The following is a 17,480-nucleotide window of genomic DNA, read 5'->3' on the forward strand; positions in this document are numbered from 1 at the left end:
TTGTTCCACTGTTCAGTTTGGTGCACAAAAGTTGGGCTAAGGAGCGGGGGAGATTGCATGTGTGTGTGAGATGCATGAGTGCTGGGTGAGGCAGCTTTGAATCCCAAAGGCAGTGATGCAAGACCACATAGCATGATCTGCCAAGCGGATGGACAAGGCATTTTCTGCACTTGCTCAGAGGCATGGGGTTCTTGAATTTATGTAAAGAAAGCTATCCTTCTAAGCATTTAAAGCATGTGCAGAGAGCAGGTAGAAACTCTCATATAGAGCAAATGCATGAAGAGAATATTTAAAATCATTATTGCACTTCAGCTTTCTAGCTTGGCCAACAATGCCTTTTTTATTCCATCAAAGCAGCCATCCAGCTCTTCCCAAGAGCCAGCTTGGTAGTTCAGTAGTAGAATTTTCACCTGCCACTTGGAAGCCTGGGTTCAGTTCCCAGCCAACAAGAGTGCTGCTGCTGCTTTTGCTGCCTTCCTTTAGTTCTTTCCTTTCTGGCTACTTTAATTTATTCACTTGTACAATGAATATTTTTACTGTTTATTGTACATATTTCTTTTAATTAAATGGTCTCTGTGGGTCCAACTCTAGGGAGAAAAGGCAGCTAGGCAAGTAAAATCTATTTTTCTAGCTAAATATAACTTTTTTTCTAGAAAACATGCAGCCATTTAATCTTTGGCTAAATATATTTTTCTAGCAAAATGAAACCCTAGAACTACAAAAGATCTGTTGCATTGACCAGAAATCGAACACAGTCCTGCGGCATGGCATGCTAGAATTCTACCACTGAACCACCAATATAGTTATTGTAGATACTATGGACAATTCATTCTCTCTCTGCTGCTTCAGCCTGTTGCTAAATTTATATGATGTATTTCTCAGATTTATATAGCCGCTCATCTTACAGATGCATGACTCATTTTCTCCTTTTTTTAAACTTAATTTTGGAAAAGGGCCTAAATTCCTTCCGCTGGTCCTTGCTTGCTCCTGGCTTCCTTGTACCTGGCTCCCCCACTACTGCAAGGCAGCAGCAAGGCAGAGGCTGGAGCCAGCAAGGAAGAGGAAGAGGAGACAAAGAAGAGTGTGTCAGCTGCAGCTTTTCAGCTGCTGCATTAGCCGAGTGGGAAGGTGCTCCTTCCCCCGATCCCCCTAGTTCAGGGGTGTCAAACTCAATTTCATTGAGGGCCGCATCAGCATTGCGGTTGCCCTCAAGGGGCCGGGTGGGTATGGCCAGGGTGGGCATGGCCTACTGGGTGGGCGTGGCTAGAGTGCGTATGGCCTACTGGGTGGGCGTGGCCAGCTCTATATCCTTCGCATCAAGGGTGTGTATGGGGGCCTGGGCAGGAGTGGGACAGATCTGAGGGTCTCTGGCAGAAGGAGGGTCTCTGGGCCAGGGCCAAGGCAGTGGGGGCCGTCCCCTCACTGTTTCCAGGATCCCTTCGCGGGCCACATGAAACCACTTCGCGGGCCGGATCCGGCCCCCGGGCCTTGTGTTTGACATGTCTGCCCTAGTTCCTCTTTCAGGTAGTGACCCCTCTGCAAGGGGAAAATGTTGTGGGAGGTGATTGTGAGATTAAGTCAAAGCTGAGAATTTTACAATCTATGAAAACTTTGAAAGCAGGGGGTTATGATGATGATGATTAACAACATACTGCCCAAAGGTAGATAAAGGCTTTGGACTTGAGTAAGATACTATCCTGGGTGAGAAGTAAGCTAAATTCTGAATTAATTGGTTAGAGATAGATATTTTTATTTTCATTCTCTTATTTTTGTCCTCCTTACCATTTGAGGATATGACCAAAGAAATCTACAAATGGAATGCAGGGCCGAATCTGGGCAAGGGGGCCAGCTGGTGCATCCTTCCACCAGTGACCAATGACACATGGGGGGGGAGGAAGCAGCCTCCTGGTCTCCCCACACCAGTGTTTGGTGAGTTATACCATGGCAAAGTGTCCCACATGGAAGAGTGGCCAGGGAGATTTGTTCTACAGTGAATCACCCAATGCAAGGCAGCGGGGGACGGGATGAGGAGCAGGAGAAGGCCAGTGGTGAAGGGACACCCAGGGTGTGGAGCCTGTGGTGGTGCACTGGGAGCTGGGTAGCCATGGCAATGTGTTGGGGGCAGCTGGGGGGGGCTGCAGTGAAGTGGCTGAGGCAATGTGGTTATAGCTAATTGTCCCATTCCAGACTGGGAAGGTTGCAAATGGTAATCTCTTGACCCAGGATGCTACAACCATAGTAAATACATTCTGGTTGCAAAGGCCCTAATTTTGATCATGTGTCTCTGGGGATGCTATGATGGTCATAAGTGCAAGGATCAGTTGTAAGTCACTTTCCAATGCTGTTGTAACTTCAAATGGTCGCTAAATGAATGATTGTAAATTGAGGGCTATTTGGACTCAAGAAGATCCTACTCTTAGAAGCAAATGAACAGTGCAGACCCTGTCTTACTATATTTTCTAAAGTTCTTTGACATTAAATTGCTGGAGAAATCACTCAAGGACTGAGTTTCAATAGTTTTGTTCGTAAGAATTGTTGGAAGCATACCTACATAACATACTAAGCCAACCATAATGATAAATAGTAGGTACATAACATTACAAGATTTATATTTTATTTTGGTATTACTGTGTTTCCCCAAAAATAAACTTTGGCTTGATATTTACACCTGTGCCTAATATAAGCCCTACCCCCAAAGTAAGCCTTAGTTAAGAGCCTGCACAGTTGGCCACTTGCCCACCCAGTCTGGTTGTTCGTAGTGGGAGAGGGGGTGGAGCTGCCTCATGCGCTCCGTACACAGTTACTTTGGGGGCCCTGCAGCCATCCCTACCGTGCCCGACACTTGCCACATGGCGGCATCAACAGCCCCATCCAGCAGGAGCTCTCATGGCCACCACCAGCTCACTTCTGTGGCCACTCATGTACATCACCCACCCCCCCGGGCTCCATTTCACTGGCAGAAGCCTTTAGGAAATGCCTCTGCAGCCAAGAATGGAGCCCTAGGTTGATGTGTGCATCACCCTCCCGGCCTCTGTTTCACCGGCAGAGGCCTTCAGGAAGCCCAGGCCTCCAATCCTGGCTGCAGAGGCCCTTCCTGAAGGTCTCTGATGGCGAAATGGAGCCCGGAGGCAACGCACACATTAACCTGGGGCTCCATTCTCCGCTGCAGAGGCCTTTCCTAAAGGCCTCTATTGGCAATAGTGAGGCTAGGGGTGATGTGTGCAAGCAGCAGTGAGCAGCCACAGAAAAAGTGGGCCAATGGCAGCCACGTGGGCTCCTGCTGGACATGGCTGTTGGTGCTGCCGCTGTGAGGCAAGACAGTGGAAAAAATAAGACATCTCCTGACCTAATGCTTCTTTTGGAATCAAAAAAAATTATGATTGGGTCTTATTTTGGGGAAACACAGTAGTTGTGAAATATTTATGAGTTTTCATACAATACAAAGCCCCAAGAAAAACAATACCAGATGTTCTTTACCTGTAATTATTCACAATATAGTTGAAGATAAATCTCAGAATATGATGGGATGGAGCAGAGATGTTATCTGTATACAATGTGTTGCAGATAACTGATGGAGTCGTCTCAAAGTTTCTTGCACCTATGATGGCTGTCTTACACATTTTACATTTACTTCTGCTTATGCTTACTATTTCCTTATTTTTTCTTAAAACATTTTTGTGAGTGTGAACCCCAAATTTAGAAAATAAATCTTGAAGCAATTAACTGGCTTTGAATTTGAAATTTTCATTCTATTACAGCAAATTGCAATATATTTGATGACATGATTATTTTTGTTTGTTTTGTTTTCCTTTCTTTTGTTATAGTGGTTTGCAGTCCAGGATCATTCAATCCTCATGAAGGAACTCATTGTCTTCAATGCAACACAAATCTGGCATATGGAGCCAAACATTGTTACTAGACTCTCGGCATAATCCTTTCGTATGTTTAGTAACTTTCCTGTACTTTCATCTCTGTAATCCAAATAAAAGGATTTTTCAAAAAAGTAATTTATATTACAAGATTACATTTATATGAGGAATGATATGTGGCAGAAGAGAATAAGGAGAAATTTCCTATCTGTGATTAATTAGTAGAATGGCTTGCCCTCGGTACTTGTGGGTGCTCCACCACTGATGGTTTTAAGAAGCAAACCATTTGTCCAAAATGGTATAAGGTTTCCTGCTTGAGCTGGGGGATGAAGACTGTTAAGGTCCCTTCCATCTCATTTACTCTATTTCATTCTAAAAAATAGTTGCATTCCCCTGGCAATTTTATATTTCTGAAGATGCAATTATGTTTAAATTTCAAGCGGGGAACCTTTCAAGTATCTTTGGTTTTAGAAAATTCAAAACCATAGATAGGAAACATGACAACATAATATATCATCTTCAGTTTCATAGTCTTATGGTATGCAAAGAATGATAGATCCTGATACTTGCTGATTCAACACTTCAATCTTGTATGAGAAAAAAATGGATTTTTTCTTCGTTTAAGATGCATTTTGCTATTCAGTAAAAAAATAGTACCGTAAATAACACTAAAAGCAAAAATACAATACTTAGAATTGCTCTATTAAGCAAGGTTTCCATTAATTTTGTTTACATTACAACTATAATAGATACCACCTCCCTTCCATCTGACATAAATGGAAAACCTAATTCACCATTCCATTCTTTTAAAAATGCTTTTTGTGTTCTTTTGGATATTTGGAGGTTCAGAGTATATCTGATAAGAAAAACCACTGAGCTCTTATTCAGGTATCATTTAAGTTATTTAGGCAAGAAAGTTAAGGAGTTGGGATTATAAGTGGTATTTTCATGGGAAGATTAACATTCAATGAGAGAACAAAGCATTATAGAAATAAACCAGTTTAAAATGTTTGAAAAAATAACTGGATCCCAATTGGAATTTTATTTCATAAAGCTTGTGGATTGAAATATTTTTTACTCTACTTTTTATTATTTATTTCTGTTGAAAATTTGGGTTTTTCCTTATAAACAAGAAGAAAAACTGAAAATATTTTAAAAAAAATTCTGGGTGGCTGGATGACTTGTATTGCCTTATTCAAGGGCAATAAATGGTTTTGATGCCACACCTTCAAACATCCTGAACTTCCCTCTGGTCATATCTGATACACTGGTAATCCCGGCAGCTTCTCATTAACAACGTACAACTGGGAGCCCCACCAATCTGTCAGGCTGTGCTTCCCAGAGGGACCTAAATTCCTTAATAGCACCTGATCATCAGACTGCAAATCCTGAACTCTCACTTTCAAATCATAGTTCCTCTTATTCCACCATTCTTGAACCCCTGTGGCCACTGAGGCCTTTTCATAAGCCCCCTTCAGATTGTTCTTCAATCTATCTACATAATTACGATGTGACCTAAGTGAGGTCTCATTCAATGAGGTGCCAATGTCTACAGGCAGGTGGGCTTCCCTACCAAACATGAAGCGATATGGGGAATACCCAGTGGTGTCATTCTTCATGCTATTATACGCATGCATGGTGGTAGAAATATATTGTGTCCAGACTTCTGGTTTACCGACGCTGGGGGACCCTGGAAAGGGTCAAAAGTCACCCGGTAGGGGTGACCAGCAAGGAGGGGATCCATGCTTGATCACAGGAGGGCAGTAGCCCATCCGCCCAATCCAAACCAGCAGACAAAAGACCAGCCATAGAAAAATGGCTCGTCACTAGGCTGCAGACAGCCGAAGTCAAACTTACCACCAGGCACCTACAAAGCAGTGCGGATGAGACTGGGTGAGATTTGAACCTCTCTTCAATCCTATTTTTTCCACCTGTATAAACTGCCCAAGGTATTTTTCCCCCTGTAGAGAGGGAAGGGAAATTCTATCCCACCCTCTAGAAACAGTAGTGACTGGCTATCCAGGGGAGTTTAAAACATTGAAACAATAGCCTGATTTTAATTGATTTTTATTTTTCTAAAACTTGAGGATTAAAAGATTTCCTATTCTTATTGAAGATTTGGGTTCTTACTTACAAAAAAGAAATAAAATTGAAAAAAGGACTATAAAAATCTTGGATTTAAAAAAGAAAATCCTAAATGGTATGGGCGACATCTTGTGGCTAAACCTGATATTACAACCTGTTATTGTCTAAAAGAGACTTGGCTTGAAGACCACATATTCATGATAAGACTTTTGTAACCTTGGCTATCAGCTGTGAGAAGCCCAGTTGTGCTCTATACTCAGTGATAAAAGTATTTTTACTTTCTGATTGTAAAGCTTTTAATTCACACCACTAAAAGAACAGATTTTATTTATGTTGAAAGCAATTCATGAAAATATTCTTAAAGCCACTGATGAAATAAGAGGCTATGGAAAAGAACAAGTTGTCAGACTAGATAAACGAACCCAAACTTTGATCACAACCAAAGAATTAACTACACAGAATATAATAGAAGAAGTGGAGCAATTAAATACTATGATAGAAGATTCAACTGATCAACAAACACAGTTAACGGAAAACCCAGAAAAGGGATTGACAACTTTGAAAATGGAAAAGACTTTCTATATAACCCAGAAGAAACCTGAGGATCAGGAAGAACAGACAGTTGACTTAGCAAGGTGGCCATATTTGCAAATTCAAACAAGATATAGAAAAGATGCAAAGACAATGGGATTTTATAAAGAACAGGCTCAATTTGATCAAATATTATTAAAAACAGACAAAAACCTAATTAAGAAACTTTACAGATTTCTGCTAAACTTGAAGATGAAAAAAGAACAAGTAAAAGATACAATGATAACATGGGCAAAAAACTTTGGATATTCTATACATTTGGAGGACTGGCAAAAATTATGGGATAGAAATATTAAATTGACTAAAGCAGTTTCATATAAAGAACATTTGTATAAAATGTTTTACAGATGGCATATGACACCAGTAAGATTAGCTAAAATGTTTAAAAATACTTCAGATAATTGCTGGAAATGTAAACAAAGACCAAGTACCTATTACCATATCTGGTGGGTTTGCCCTAAAGCAAAAAAGTTCTGGCTTAAGATACATACATGGTTGGAAAAGATGACTAAAATACAGGTTGAATTTAAACCAGAACTGTTTCTGTTAGGAATATTAGGAGCTAAGTATGAGAAGGAGAATGAGTATCTAATATTGCACGTATTGACAGCACCGAGAATAGCATTTGCCCAATACTGGAAAAATGAAAACCTACCAACTGAGGAGATTTTAATGAAGAAAATTTTAGAGTGTGCAGAAATTTACAGATTAACCTTAGAGATTAAAGAGAAAGAGGATTCAATTTATTTTAAAACATGGGATAAATTTTACCAATGATTAGGAAAATGAACTAGTGAGAAATGAATGTGATAGGTTATTTTGAATATATTAGTAAGGAGAATGATATATATTGACTAATTGATACCGTTTATGATTATCATTTAGCATTTACCGTATATACTTGAGTATAAGCCGACTCGAGTATAAGCCGAGACCCCCATTTTCACCCCCAAAAACTGGAAAAAGTTCGTGACTCGAGTATAAGCCGATCCGCCGTTCTGCAAGCCTCCGCCGCCAGCAGAGGCTCGATCCGCCATTTTGCAAGCCTGAATACACAGGAATACCCTGTGTGGCCGCGGCTCTCGGGGAAGCCCTGGCTGTCCGCTTCCTCGTTCCACGCTGCCATTCGGGGCCCGCGCGTTCCCTGGGCAAATCGCGGCGCCCAGCAGGCGAGGAAACACGCCCGCTCCAGTCGCCCCCCCTTCCCTCAGGAGACGCGAAGCAAGTGACCGCCCGGAGCTTACCGAGGACTTGCGCGCGGCCGAGGCTTCGGTGCTTCCAGGATCGCGCGCACCTCTCCCAAGCCGCCGCCGTCCGGAGACCTGCCGAAGTTTGGGGAGATTTGGGGAGGTGCGCGCGCACCTCCCCAAACCTCCCCAAACGTCAGCAGGTCTCCGGATCTCCGTGCCTTGCCTGCCTGCTTCTTTCGCTCACCCGTGCTTTCTCTCCCCATCGCTCACCCGTGCTTTCTCTCCCCATCGCTCACCCGTGCTTTCCCCCCCATCGCTCACCCGTGCTTTCCCCCCCATCGCTCACCCGTGCTTTCCCCCCCCATCGCTCACCCGTGCTTTCCCCCCCCATCGCTCACCCGTGCTTTCCCCCCCCATCGCTCACCCGTGCTTTCCCCCCCCATCGCTCACCCGTGCTTTCCCCCCCCATCGCTCACCCGTGCTTTCTCTCCCCATCGCTCACCCGTGCTTTCCCCCCCCATCGCTCACCCGTGCTTTCCCCCCCCCATCGCTCACCCGTACTTTCTCTCCCCATCGCTCACCCGTGCCGCCCCGAAAATGCCGCTGCCGCTCGCCCGCTTGCTCGCTTCCTCGCCCGGGGACCAGCACCAGCCAGCCAGCCCGCCGGCGAGAAGCCCGGCCCGGAGGTGAGGGGAGGGAGCGGAGTCGCTCACCCGTGCTTTTCCCCCCCCATCGCTCACCCGTGCTTTCTCTCCCCATCAAAGATCCTTGGAAGTAATGGTTGGAAAAGTTTGCAAGTCTTTGGGAAAGTTCAAGAAGTGAAAGGAATACCCTCCTCTTGAAAGACCAGATAAGGCAGACAGGGAGATGAAGAGTTCAACCGAGTTTCCTCTTTTGTTCAGGCATCTGCACCCGCTGCTTTTAAACTCGCCTGGCGCTGCAACGGCACCCGTTTTCCCCGGCGAGTTTTCCCTACCTGGCCCCTGCAGAATCGCGGCAGCGCCCCCGGAGAAGCCTACCCCGAGGCTGCGGCCGATTTTTCCTTCTCCTAGACTCTGCCGCCCAGAGCGTTGTTTCTCCCCCTCGTGCGTGCATGGGATGAGGCGAGAAACCAACAGCCTGCGTCCGTCTCTCTTTATGTATATTTCTGTATATATCTTATCTCGGGATCTAGACCTTTCGAAGGAGAAGGGGCGGCTGGAGTTCGTGAGTTGCTGTGGGACCCAAGGGTTGGGGGAAGAGAGATGGGAGGGAAAAGGGGAGAAACCTGCCGCTGGCTAGTTCTTTGTCTGATCGGGGAGCCTGAACAAAAGAGGAAACTCGGTTGAACTCTTCATCTCCCTGTCTGCCTTATCTGGCTTTTTGAAACGCACCACCGGCTGCTCCGTCCAGAAGCCCAGATTCGGGAGGGCTGCTTGGCTTCCACTTGAGCCCATCTATGTCCGCGGGGCCCCCCCCACTACCCCTAGACCTCCGTCGCCGGCGGAGGCTGGATCCGCGCTCCGCAGCGGCAGGGCGCGGATCCAGCCGGCGGCAGAGGCTTGTGGAGCACGGATCCAGCCTCCGCCGGCATGCAGGCAAATCCTGCTAAAGGGCTTTCCCCCCCCACACACTGGATCCGCGCTCCGCAAGCCTCTGCCGGCGGCAGGGCGCGGATCCAGCAGAAAGAAGCAGGCAGGCAAGGCACGGAGATCCGGAGACCTGCTGATGATTGGGGAGGTTTGGGCACCTCCCCAAACCTCGGCAGGTCTTCGGATCTCCGTGCCTTGCCTGCCTGCTTCTTTCTGCTGGATCCGCGCCCTGCCGCCGGCAGAGGCTTGCGGAGCGCGGATCCAGTGTGGGGGGGGGGAAAGCCCTTTAGCAGGATTTGCCTGCATGCCGGCGGAGGCTGGATCCGTGCTCCACAAGCCTCTGCCGCCGGCTGGATCCGCGCCCTGCCGCTGCGGAGCGCGGATCCAGCCTCCGCCGCCGGCGGAGGTCTAGGGGTAGTGGGGGGGGGGCCCGCGGACATAGATGGGCTCAAGTGGAAGCCAAGCAGCCCTCCCGAATCTGGGCTTCTGGACGGAGCAGCCGGTGGTGCGTTTCAAAAAGCCAGATAAGGCAGACAGGGAGATGAAGAGTTCAACCGAGTTTCCTCTTTTGTTCAGGCTCCCCGATCAGACAAAGAACTAGCCAGCGGCAGGTTTCTCCCCTTTTCCCTCCCATCTCTCTTCCCCCAACCCTTGGGTCCCACAGCAACTCACGAACTCCAGCCGCCCCTTCTCCTTCGAAAGGTCTAGATCCCGAGATAAGATATATACAGAAATATACATAAAGAGAGACGGACGCAGGCTGTTGGTTTCTCGCCTCATCCCACGCACGCACGAGGGGGAGAAACAACGCTCTGGGCGGCAGAGTCTAGGAGAAGGAAAAATCGGCCGCAGCCTCGGGGTAGGCTTCTCCGGGGGCGCCGCCGCGATTCTGCAGGGGCCAGGTAGGGAAAACTCGCCGGGGAAAACGGGTGCCGTTGCAGCGCCAGGCGAGTTTAAAAGCAGCGGGTGCAGATGCCTGAACAAAAGAGGAAACTCGGTTGAACTCTTCATCTCCCTGTCTGCCTTATCTGGTCTTTCAAGAGGAGGGTATTCCTTTCACTTCTTGAACTTTCCCAAAGACTTGCAAACTTTTCCAACCATTACTTCCAAGGATCTTTGATGGGGAGAGAAAGCACGGGTGAGCGATGGGGGGGGGAAAGCACGGGTGAGCGACTCCGCTCCCTCCCCTCACCTCCGGGCCGGGCTTCTCGCCGGCGGGCTGGCTGGCTGGTGCTGGTCCCCGGGCGAGGAAGCGAGCAAGCGGGCGAGCGGCAGCGGCATTTTCGGGGCGGCACGGGTGAGCGATGGGGAGAGAAAGCACGGGTGAGCGATGGGGAGAGAAAGCACGGGTGAGCGATGGGGGGGGAAAGCACGGGTGAGCGATGGGGAGAGAAAGCACGGGTGAGCGATGGGGGGGAAAGCACGGGTGAGCGATGGGGGGGAAAGCACGGGTGAGCGATGGGGAGAGAAAGCACGGGTGAGCGATGGGGAGAGAAAGCACGGGTGAGCGATGGGGGGGGAAAGCACGGGTGAGCGATGGGGAGAGAAAGCACGGGTGAGCGATGGGGAGAGAAAGCACGGGTGAGCGATGGGGGGGAAAGCACGGGTGAGCGATGGGGAGAGAAAGCACGGGTGAGCGATGGGGGGGGAAAGCACGGGTGAGCGATGGGGGGGGAAAGCACGGGTGAGCGATGGGGGGGAAAGCACGGGTGAGCGATGGGGAGAGAAAGCACGGGTGAGCGATGGGGGGGGAAAGCACGGGTGAGCGATGGGGGGGGAAAGAACGGGTGAGCGATGGGGGGGAAAGCACGGGTGAGCGATGGGGGGGGAAAGCACGGGTGAGCGATGGGGGGGAAAGCACGGGTGAGCGATGGGGAGAGAAAGCACGGGTGAGCGATGGGGAGAGAAAGCACGGGTGAGCGATGGGGGGGGAAAGCACGGGTGAGCGATGGGGAGAGAAAGCACGGGTGAGCGATGGGGGGGAAAGCACGGGTGAGCGATGGGGGGGGAAGCACGGGTGAGCGATGGGGGGGAAAGCACGGGTGAGCGATGGGGAGAGAAAGCACGGGTGAGCGATGGGGGGGGAAAGCACGGGTGAGCGATGGGGGGGGAAAGCACGGGTGAGCGATGGGGGGGGGAAAGCGGCAGCGGCATTTTCGGGGGCAGCGGGTGAGCGATGGGGGGGGGAAAAGCGGCAGCGGCATTTTCGGGGGCAGCGGGTGAGCGATGGGGGGGGAAAGCGGCAGCGGCATTTTCGGGGGCAGCGGGTGAGCGATGGGGGGGGAAAGCGGCAGCGGCATTTTCGGGGGCAGCGGGTGAGCGATGGGGGGGGAAAGCGGCAGCGGCGGTTGTTGGGGGCGCAGCAGGCGAGGCAGCTTCTCTCAGCAGCCTGTTCCGAACGAACGGACAGTTCTTTTTTTTGTTGACTGGAGTATAAGCCGAAGTGGAGTTTTTCAGCCCAAAAAGTGGGCTGAAAAATTCGGCTTATACTCAAGTATATACGGTATATTATAGCTATTTACTGTTATATTAATTAATGTTAACTGAACATATGTACCCAGACAATAGTCTGTTTGCTAAAGCTTGAAAATGTTATTGGGAGGCAACCACAATGTTGTTCCCAATAACAACATGTATTAACAGCAGCAAGAATAGCATTTGCCCAATAGCATTTGCCCAATCCTACCCCAATCTCAATCCTAAACCTGTCCCAAATCCTGATCCTTACCCTGGTTATATCATCTTCCTAACTCTATAAAATTCAATAAAAACTCTTATAAAAAGTAAAATAAAGATTAAATATATTTTAATTATGGTTAAAAAGAATAAGAAATTTTGGGAACTTTTATAAAATGTTTTATAGATGGCATTTAGATCCTAAAAAGCTTGCAAGTATGTACCTGAACTATCAACCTAAATGCTGGAGATGTGGTGGCGAAGACGCAACGTATTTTCATATATGGTGGACCTGTAAAAAGGTTAAAGCTTTTTGGATTAAAATCTGGTGGAATATGCAGAAGATATTTAAGCAAAGGATAAAGTTTTGTCCGCAATTGTTTTTATTGGGCATAATTACGGATACTACTGTTGTGGACACTAAGTTGATGTTGAACTTAATTACGGCAGCAAGACTTTTAGTAGGTCAATATTGGAAGAAGGAGGAACTGCCGACTATAGAAGAATGGACTCTAAAAGTTTCTGACCTGGCGGAAATGGCAAAGATTTCGGCTTATTTGAAAGACCATTCGCAACAATGTTATATTATGGAGTGGAAAAAGTGGATTGATTACATCCAGAACAAATATGGGACTAAAAAGTTTCATTTAGCATTTGCATAAGTTTTGATGTGATATTAGTATTGCTTGTAGTCATTTTATATGAGCTAGAGTGCGATAGACTTAATAGTTTATTGTTGTTAACATGGTTGTTTATGATTGTTTTTACCTTTATACCTTGTATTTAGCTCTGGGAAGTCGGGGAGGGGGGAAGGGGTGGGGGGAGGGTTAGGGAGGGTTAGGAAGGGTTGGGTGGGGGGAGGGGGGGAGGGATTGTTAAAGATAAAATGTATTGAAAATTTTTTCAATAAAAAAAAGAAATTTTGGGAATGAATATATATTAGCTTAGGAGGAATATATATTTTAAGTAGTATTTTACTTTTTATGTTTCTTTACTCTTGCTCTTTCCCCCCCCCCTTTTCTTTACTGTTTTTACCTGTTCTTTAAGAAGTGTAAAAGTGTTGAGATGGTTTATATGGGAAAAATGGATTTAAAATTTTAAATATAATTAACTGTTGAGAAAATCTTTACCAGCAAGAATACTTTGAACTTTACGGGAGAAACAAATCTAAATAAGGACTGTAACAGGATATAAGATGAGGCAACCAGAATGATTAGATAGAAAAGAAATATTATATTGATGTGATCATTATTTCTAGGAATATTGGGGAAAAATCAAATATGTAACTGTTATGTATCAAAATAATAATTGTATTATTTCAAGGTTTGCAAAGAAGACATTTTGGGGAAAGGGAAATCAACTAAATCTACTATGTGGATTATGGATTATAGATACTGTTAATGATTCTTCTTTACAAATGTAAACCCAGTAAACACACTGTTTACCAACTATTAAGTGATTTATGTTTTTAAAAATCAATAAAAAAATGGGAAAAAAAGAAATATCAACCTGCATTATGCTAATAATGCCACTATTCTGACTAGTGAAAATGCAAATGATCTGGAAAACTAGTATTCAGAATAAAAAATATCCATGAAAAAATGTAAATACAAAGGACAAGCTATTGAGAACTAGTACAACAAACAGCTTTAGAATCAACAATGACTATCAACAATGAAAAGGTTGCTGGCTTCCACCTTTATGAATCAATTATCAACAGTAAGGGTACCAGTAGTCAAGGAAAATGCTAGACTTGGATTTTTTGCGTTTTTTTTAAATCTATGGTTTTGATGATTAGATAGGATAGATTTTAGAAAGAAGAAAGTTACAATGTAACTTAAGAGAGAGGTAAATCTAAAATTGTATTTATAACTACTGCAAAGAAGATCAGAGTCTGTCTATGGAGATTCTCAGTCATCCAAGTCATAGTTATCCCAAAGATAACTTTTTCACCAGGCAACTGGACTTTCTTGTTTTTCTTTGAAGACATTTTGCTTCTCATCCAACAAGTTTCTTCAGCTGACTGGATGGTGGGGAATGGAAAGATTTATATTCCTTGCATTCTTTTAGCCAGTCGTTAAAGCTACCTAGAGGCTTATCTGTGTTTTTAGGGCCACCTGAGTAGTGCAAATGGGCGTGGAGCCTTCTTGGAACTGTTGAAAGGACTCTGTTGTAGATTGAAGATAAATGATGTTGGATTCCTCCCCCTCTGTTGAGAGAACACTGTTCAGTTTTGACATAGATCACCTCTTTGACCATCTAACTACCATACTAGCTCCTCTAATTGGTAACACTACATCACATCAATAATTGACACAACTTTGCCAGCAAGATTTGGGAAATAAAACTGGATGCGGATGAGACCATGGTTTCCTAAGATCTTTCATGGTAGTTAAAAAACATCTGCTACAAGACAGCACCCTAGGTGACAGAACCAACCTCAGCCCAGACCACATATGTGCCCTGCTGGACCTCTGCCCAACCACTGCCATTTTCAATGCAGTGAAGGTTTCTACAGACAAAAATATGGCTGCATCATAGGCTCACCTATGTCCCCCATTGTAGCCAATCTACATGGAAGAGGTAGAAACCAAAGCCCCAAACTCCTTCACAGGAATTCCACCCACTCACTGGTATAGGTATGTGGATGATACTTGGGTCAAGATCAAAACACAGGAATTGGAAGCATTCACCAAACATATCAACTTGGTGGACAGATACATCAAATTCACCTGTGAAGCTGTTAAGGAAAATAGTCTAGCCTTCCAGGACTGTGTTGTATACATTAAGGAAGACAGAAGCCTTAACAGTGAAATTTATAGAAAATCCACTCACACGGATCAATATTTACATTTTGATTCACACCACATGAAAATGGGAACCACATCAGTCCTTTTCGAATCCTCAGGTACTTTCCCGGTGCTCCAAGATTTTTGAAAGATATGGCGCAATGGTTTTGAGATAACATCTGCCAGCTCCTTCAGAATTCTGGGATGTAATCTATCAGGCCCCAGTGATTTATATTCGTCAAGGTCAGATAGGTGTTCCTTTACCATTTTCTTGCTTATTTAAATTTTTGTTTCTAATTTGTCTTTTGCAGTGATTTTTTGTTATGTTGGGCTGTAGTTTCTTTTTGTGTGAAGACTGATGCAAAGTATGAGTTAAGCAGCTCTGCTTTCTCCCTGTTGCCTGTTATTTTCTTGCCATCTTTTCTCTTTAGTGAACCTACAGTTTCCTTGACTTTTTTCTTCTTGTTAATATATTGGAAGAAACCTTTTTTTATTATCCATGATTTGTGTTGCAAGTCTTTGTTTGTTCTGAGCCTTTGCTTTCCTGACTTTATCTTTGCATGTTCTGGCTGCCTGCTGATAATTGGCCTTAGTTATGTGCCCCTCTTTCCATGTTTTGTATTTGTCCTTTTTGTCTTTCAGTTTGTCAGAGAGATATTTATGCAGCCATGCTGGTTTCATCTTGAATTTCTTGTTTTTCTTTTTCAATGATATTGTGCTGGTTTGGGCGTTTATGATTGCATTTTTCAGTTTCCCACGCTTCTTGGGTTGCTTTCCCCTTTAGGATTTTCATCCATGGAATCTTTTCTTGGTGCTCTTTGAGTTTGTTAGTCATCTCTTTTGAAGTTCAAGACACTGGTTGGATTGTTTTCTATTGCTAGTGTTTGAGTTATATTAAATTCCATTATGATGTGGTCACTTTCACCTAAGGTTCTGGTAACTTCAGGTACCTGAATGCCAGGTCCGTGGTCAACAAGGCTCCCCTTATTAGGGATTTGGTTGAGGGTGAGCATGCGGACCTGGCTTGCATCACAGAGACTTGGTTGGGCCCAGAGGGTGGGGTCCCTTTGGTTGATCTTTGCCCACCAGGCTTCCGGGTGCTACACCAGCCTCGAGCTCAGGGTAGGGGTGGGGGTGTGGCGGTGATCGTTAGGGAGACCTTATGTCCGCGGGAGACCACCGTTCCTCAGATAGTCGGGTGTGAGTCTCTCTTCATGAGATTTGGCTCTGGGGCGCAGTTGGGCTTGCTGCTCGTGTACATTTCGCCTAGTCGCGTAGCGGCAGCCCTGCCCGAGCTGCTTGATGTCCTCTCAGGGTTGGTGGTTGAGTTCCCCAAACTTATAGTTTTGGGAGACGTCAACCTACCATCCCTGGGAGGTTCATCTGAGCTTGCTCGGGAGTTCATGGCTTCCATGACGGCCATGGACCTGACGCAGGTAATTTCTGAGCCAACTCATGAGGGAGGCCACACCCTTGACCTGATTTTCTTATCTGGACGGTGGTTGGATGATCTTGGTGGGGGCTTTCCATTTATTATGCCCCTGTCATGGACCGATCATCACCTCCTGCGGCTGGTCTTCCATTTTGCCACCCCCCGCCGTGGAGGTACGGAGCCAACTAGATGGTACCGCCCCAGACGCCTAATGGATCCTGAGAGATTCCAAGCGGCGCTGGGGTCTCCACCTGCCTCCATTGCTCACAGCTCGGCGGATGCCTTAGTGGAAGCCTGGGAAAGGGCAGCCACTGAGGCACTCGACCGGGTTGTACCCTTGCGGCCCCTGACCCGGCGCAGATCCCAGCGAGCTCCATGGTTCTCCGCGGAGCTCCGGGAGATGAAGTGTCGGAAACGGGGCCTAGAGAGCTGCTGGAGGTCCAGCCGATCTGAACCCGACCGATTGCGGTTAAGAACCTACATTAGGTCTTATCTCGCTGCGATGAGGGAGGCGAGGTGTAATTACTTCTCCACCCTCATCGCGTCCACAGATAATCGCCCGGCCGCCTTGTTTAGGGTGACTCGCTCCCTTCTTAATCAGGAGGTGAGGGAGGATCCCTTGCAGGGTCGTGCCGAGGAGTTTGGTCAACATCTGTCGGATAAAATCGCTCGGATTCGGACCGGTTTGGACTCCAGCTGGGCAGAGTCTGACGATCAGGACATGGGCGGTCTTGTCAATGTTATCTGGGAGGAGTTTGATTCTGTGACCCCTGATGAAGTGGACAGGATTATGGGGAAGCTGAGTTCCACCACATGTTTATTGGACCCGTGCCCTTCTTGGCTGGTTTATGCAGCTAGGGAGAGGACACAAGGCTGGCTCCAGGCGGTTATATCTGCTTCTTTGAGTGAGGGTTGTTTCCCCACCATCTTGAAGGAGGCGGTGGTGAGACCTCTCCTCAAGAAGCCTGCCTTGGACCCAGCTGTATTGAACAACTTTCGTCCAGTCTCCAACCTTCGCTTTCTTGCGAAGGTTGTTGAGAGTGTGGTGGCGCATCAGCTCCCTCTGGTCCTGGATGAAGCGGATTATCTGGACCCTTACCAATCGGGTTTCAGGCCCGGGCACAGCACGGAGACGGCATTGGTCGCTCTGGTGAATGATCTCTGGAGGGCTCGGGATAGGGGGTATTCCTCTGTCCTAGTCCTATTAGACCTCTCGGCGGCTTTCGATACCATCGACCATGGTATCCTGCTGCAGCGTCTCAGGGGATTGGGAGTGG

At 46.6% G+C, this 17,480-nt stretch overlaps 1 protein-coding gene across 1 annotated transcript in view; it reads left to right on the plus strand.

The window, feature by feature from the left end:
• The window catches only part of LOC308678397 (zona pellucida-binding protein 1-like), a gene marked incomplete at its 3' end in the record, with an annotated part of 79,605 nt that extends 75,686 nt beyond the window's left edge, over positions 1-3,919 (plus strand). The window contains exon 8 of the mRNA XM_081345555.1: positions 3,825-3,919. Coding sequence (XP_081201681.1) covers positions 3,825-3,919 — 95 coding nt within the window. The remainder of the gene's footprint in view (positions 1-3,824) is intronic.
• Positions 3,920-17,480: the final 13,561 nt, after the last annotated feature.

The sequence above is a fragment of the Vipera berus genome (assembly GCF_964194415.1).
Source record: "Vipera berus genome assembly, chromosome: Z".
NCBI lineage: Eukaryota > Metazoa > Chordata > Lepidosauria > Squamata > Viperidae > Vipera > Vipera berus.